Source organism: Mustelus asterias, chromosome 6, assembly GCF_964213995.1.
Source record: "Mustelus asterias chromosome 6, sMusAst1.hap1.1, whole genome shotgun sequence".
Lineage (NCBI taxonomy): Eukaryota > Metazoa > Chordata > Chondrichthyes > Carcharhiniformes > Triakidae > Mustelus > Mustelus asterias.
The window spans coordinates 55,377,726-55,383,725 of record NC_135806.1 but is presented as its reverse complement, the minus strand read 5'-3'; the positions used below and the strand labels follow the sequence as shown (position 1 = coordinate 55,383,725).

Sequence of the window (6,000 nt, the reverse complement as noted above, 5' to 3'; positions counted from 1 at the left end):
TGGATCTGCTTCCCATAATTATAATCTTAATTTAGTTTTGTCCAGCCCCTACATACTTTACTTGATTTGGATTATTGTCACATGTATCGGGATACAGTAAGTATTGTTTCGTGTACTAGACAAACAAAACATACCATTCATAGAGTACATAAGGGAGAAGGAAAGGTGAGATTGCAGGATATAGTGTTGCAGTTACAGATAGGGTGAAGAGAAAGATCAGCTTAATATAAGGTAGGTCCATTCAAAAGTCTGATGACTGGATTCAATTGCAATTTATACTAGGCCCTTGGACTTTAGGCTAATAATTGCTACTAGTTTGGCTTCCTCCAAATCATATCAAAAAATTTAATTTTTATATAAAGATGCACACACACTATATTTTAAAGCAGTTTAATTGAATGCAATGATTTACAAAAGTGATTCCACAGAATAACGTAGTTGCATTTACAAAGTGCACAAGTAATCAAACCATCCTACTCCAGGGGTTGCAATACAATTATCTTTCACTTTAATAAATAGGCATCTGTTAACGCTTCCAGAAATACCGCTCCATTACACATAGTTACACATAGTATCTGTAGTATTTAAAACCTGCAACAACAGACAGACAGACAGACAGCAAAGATGACTACAAAAAGACCATACTAGTACCTGAACCATTTTAAGCACTTATGCTTGATGTTCTTCTGTGATGCCAGAACTTAATGCGGCTCCAGTTCTTTCAGATGACTACTTTGTCAGTCAACACGACTGGATGCTTTTTGTTCCCTTTATTTGTTTAGACTTTGGAAAGCAGCCCAGATTCTGGTGCACTTGCTTTAATGAGGTTTTGAACTTCCTTGAAATGAGGATGATCCTTATCAGCAACTAGTTGCAGGAGCACAGCTTCACTGGTAGTAATTATAATCCCGGCACGGGCTAGACGCTGTGAAAAAAATAAAATATTCAAACACAACTCAGTGGTGTCAATTTGCAAAAGGAAAATAGTTTTGATTCCTCTCCCTCTCGTCAATTTTCTCCTCTCGTTTACCGAATATAGTAAATTTTGCTAAGGTACAGTTTCAACAGATTCCAGCCACCAAGGCCCCACCAAAGCACAGTTTTGCTTCATGTGTGAACCTAGACTATGCAAGCCTGAGACTCAAAGCCATGCCTGATCCTATTCACCCTCGGTCATTGATAGTGCTGAAACATGAATCTCCTCCTTCCTCAACAAGAAATTCTGATTTCAACTTTGGCAGCCAAGTCAGTGCCAAGGCTTGAATTACATGCCCTGCACAATTCAAGGACTGGATTTAGAATTTTCCAGTCCTGGGTGGCTCAATGTACCACTCATGACATTTATTCAATCAGGCATCAGTTTTCAGTCACCAAATTTCCAGCTTTCTGTCAATAACAGATTACTGTTACCTAACGTCTGTACACCTAATGTTGACAAGGAAAGGACACAAATCAAGAAACTGGGTAGATGAGGCCTACCTTTGTTTCTGGTGACAGTAGATTTACAACTGATTATTTAACAGATTCAAGCATGAAAAAATTAAAGTACCAGAAGACACTGTTGGTAAATCAATTTTCATTGACCCTGTCCAGTTGTTAATTCTCATGCTACGTAAAATAGTTTTGTTTGAAAGATTTTGTATATGAAGACAACATTAGAGAACTTTCAGATTTGGCAGTTAAATCATAGAATCCCTACAGTGCAGAAGGAGGCCAATCAGCCCATCGAGTCTGCACTGATAACAATCCTACACCCAGGCCCTATCCTCGTAACCCCACATAATCTCCCTGACACTACAGGGAAATCCTATCCAGACCTGTTCCTGTAACTAAGTATTTACCCCGCTAATTCCCGTAACCTACACATCTTGGGACATTAAAGGGCAATTTAGCATGGCCAATCCACCTAACCTGCCATCTTTGGAGTGTGGGAGGAAACCGGAGCAGCCGGAGGAAATCCATGCAGACACGGGGAGAACGTGCAAACTCCACACAGTGACCCAAGCCAGGAAACGAATCCGGGTCCCTGGCTCTAAGGCTGCAGTGCTATTCACTGCCATTGTGCTGCCCAAAAATGACAAATTAATTTAACAGAAAGATGTGAGGTTATTCAATTTGAGAGGGAAAATAGAAATATCATCTACACATTTGAAAATAAGAACTTTACTGATGCAGAGGAGTAAAAACATCTTGAGTTACAGGTGAACAAATCATTAGACATAGCATCGCAAGGCAGTAAAACAATTAAAAATGCTAATAAAACATTGGGATTTATTTCTAGTTGTATAGAATTCAAAAGCAATGAGGTATGTCAAACATCTTGTACAAGACCCTGGTCAGGCCACACTTCGAGTACTGCACACAATTCTGGTCTTTGCGCCTACATCTGTCCCATAGAACAATGAAAAGATATAAAAACATTTAAAGGATAGTATCAGAATGGGGAGATTCTAGCTATTGGGAAAGATTGAACAGTTTGGGGCATTTCTCCAGTAACACTTCAGTGTTGATCTGACACAAACTTTTAAAGTGATGAATGAGTCCAACAGAATGGAAGTAGAGGGAATGTCACCAACTGTGGAAAAATACAAAATCAGTGTCCATGAATATAAGATAGTTACCAATGAAACTACTGGGGAAATAAAGAGATACTTCACTCAAGCACGGGTTAAAATGTGAACTTAGTACCACAAGTAGTAGTTGAGGCAAACAATTTAGATGTATTCAAAAGTAAACTGCATGAGTACATGAGAAAAAGAGAACAGTAAGATATGCTGAAAGGCCAAGGTGATGTAGATGGAATGAGAAGAGACGTGTGTGACATACGAGCATCTGAACAGCCAAATGACCTGTTTGTGCTGCAAATTCATTGCCATCTTCAAAATTACATTAGGAGGAATTTAAAAGAAAGATGAGAGCGGTTACAGCAGTAAGAGCAGTATTCATTAAACAACTAATTATACAGCTAGCTAAAATAACCAGCCTCACTGACGCTATAAATATTAATACAAACAAGTGCTGTCATCTCTGGCATGTAGCCCTTCACTTTTGCCTTTATAACAGGAATTCAGTTTCTTCCTGAAGTATTAATTATTAAATATCTTGAGATTAATGAGTCAGGGAATCAAAGAAATTTAGATGAGCATAATGATAAATTATTAAAATATTATAAAGCATTAAGTCAGATATATCAGCAGCAGGTATGCAAGGGGTAAATCAACACACAGAAATCAATTGCTGAATCATAAGTGTGTGTCTGGAAATCACTGTTGCCCGAGAGGTTTGAACAAATCTTAGCAAGATTGCTTTATTTAGATATCAAACATTTTTTTAACCCTACATTATTTTTGTTCTTCAGCTGGGAAGAGCTACTGAGAAGGATTCAGCATTTATTGCATCAGTTAATATCTTTTGGCAAAGAGGTTTTCAAACTTTCAGCACAATCCTGTCGGTGCAGGTATAATCTAACAACGATTTTCTCCAAAGGAAATTTATATTTGACTTTATTGATACAACTATAGTTTTAAATGCTCCAGCAAGAAATGGTATGATAAACAAGTTAGCATTCAAACCATTGAGTATTTAACTTCGGAACGAGTGTGATAGAGTTATAACAGAAGGAAAGGGGCCTCCTCTTTTTATCCATTTCTGATTCCCTCCAGTAAATACAATACTGAGATGAGAAGGTAAATTTTCAGACTTAATCAACTCGGCACGGTCTACTGCACACCGTTCCAACCATTTAAAATTAATGGCCAGATAGCCGTCTGCCTGAATTTCTGACACATACATTGTGGATGAGGCTATTCACTGGGAGCTCGAGTTCAGGAAAATACTTCAACGCTGGACATATTTTTTTTACTATGCCTGAATATGAACAAAAAGAATAAAGGACAGGATAAATTATGGGCTGAAATTTTATGAATGCAAACAAGGAGCTTTGTACTTTCACCCACTGCCTGAACTTTGTGACTATAGACCAGTTTTATCTTTGTGGATCATTCACAATATACAGACTGGGTGCTTGGCAAGATCTCAACCATCAGGATGAATCCCTTTACTTGTGAAAAAGTAAATGTGGTGATGGGGTTCTAAATGTATTCCAAAGATGGTGAATGATTGTATTTAACAGAAGCCTGGACTGGAAAGAGGCCAGTATGGAGGGAGGGAAGGAAAATCTCTACCAGGCCCTCTCCCTTCAAACAAAATCATGTTAAACCAACTAACTGGAGCTCTTTGGGGGAGGCACATGGGCTGTGGATAAAGAAGAACCAGTGAATGTACTGTACTTAGTTTTCCAAAAAGCATTCAATAAGGTGCCACATCAAAATTCTGGAAAATAAAACCTTATGGTGTGGGGGGGTTAGCATTGGCATAGATTGAAGATTGGAAACAGAGTGTTGGCATAAATGGGTCTTTTTCTGGTTGACAGGATAGGATTGGTGATGCCACAGGGATCAGTAGTAGGACCTCAACTTTTACAATTTATATATATTACTTGGGTGAAAGGACTGGAGCTATATTTGCTAATTTTTTGATGACACAAAGATAGGTAGGAAAGTATGTTGTGAAGAGAACATAAGGTGGCAACAAAGGGACATAGATTAAGTGAATGGGCAAAGATCTGGCAAATGGAGTGTAATGTGGGAACATGTGAAAGTCTCCATTTTGGCAGGAAAAATGAAAAAGCTCTCTAAATGATGTGGTATTGCAGAGTTGAGGTTCAGCGGGATCGCAGTGTCCTAATGAATGAATTACAACAGATTAGTATACAGGCACAGTAAGTAATTAGGAAAGACATTAGAATGTTATTGTTTATTGTGATTACAAAAGTAGGGACATTATACTTCACTCGTACAGGGCACTGTTGAGACCACATCTGGAGTATTGTGTACAGTATTAGTCTCCTAATTTAAGAAAAGATGCAGATGCATTAGCAGTCCAGAGAAGGTTTAGACTAATGTGGGCGGGTTGTCTTAGGAGGAAAGGTTGGATAGGCTGGGTTTGTATCTACTAGAGTTTAGAAGAGTAAGCGGCAACTTGATCAAAACCTTTAAGATTCTGAGGAGTCTTGACAAGCTGGACGTAAAGCGGATGTTTTATTTTTGTCAGAGAATCTAGAACTAGGGGTCACTGTTTAAAAATATGAGATTTCTCATTTAAGACAGATGAGATTTTTTTTTCTTTCAGAGGGTCGTGATCCTTTGGAACTCTCTTCCTGAAAACGCAGTGGAAACGGAGTCTTTTGATATTTTTAAAGCAAAGCTAAATTCTTGATTAACAAGGGGTGAAAGGTTATCGGGGTAGGCTGCAATGTGGGGTTTAGGTTACAATAAGATGAGCTATGATCTACTTGAATGGCGGAGCAGATTCGAGGGACCAAGTGGCCTACTCCTGCACCTAACTTAACTGTTTGTGTGTAAAATATGGGCTTGCCACCACTAGCCAAAGACTACCACTACCTCACTGATCACTGGGTGTTGACTGCATCAGAGGTGGCAAGACGGCAAACTAGACAACTTGCAGGATTCTCCCTCCCCATGTTCATTTAAAGGCAGCGCATAGGTAAATGACCACCAGTGGCTTTTTTGTTGTCACCGGTGGGGGAGAAAAAGGCAGAATCTGGCAGTTGGTCTCCCCTGATTTGGGATGGAATCGTTAAAGAAAATCCAAACCCATAAATCCTCGTGTATGCAATATGCAAGAACCACAATCCAATCTTACTATCCAATCCTGGCTTCGTTATGAAATACATCATCAATATATGTATGAAAATGGAGTTGTAATGTTAATGCGTAATACAACCAGAAAGAATGATTACAGATGCACCATAGAAAGCACTGTTTCTGGTTGTATCACAGCTTGGTATGGCTCCTGATCTGCCCAAGACCGCAAGAAACTATAAAAGCTTCCACCTTCTTCCGTCGGGAAAGGGATACAAAAGTCTGAGGTCACATACCAACCGACTCAAGAACAGCTTCTTCCCTGCTACCATCAGAC

General features: G+C 39.0%; 1 protein-coding gene across 2 annotated transcripts in view; it reads right to left on the bottom strand.

Annotated features, from left to right (window-relative positions):
- Positions 1–382: 382 nt before the first annotated feature.
- Positions 383–6,000, bottom strand: part of isoc1 (isochorismatase domain containing 1) — a 29,871-nt gene continuing 24,253 nt past the window's right edge. For both annotated transcript variants that reach the window (XM_078215387.1, XM_078215386.1), the window contains one exon: positions 383–925. In XM_078215387.1, the coding sequence (XP_078071513.1) occupies positions 779–925 (147 nt within the window). In that variant the 3' untranslated portion in view covers positions 383–778. The remainder of the gene's footprint in view (positions 926–6,000) is intronic.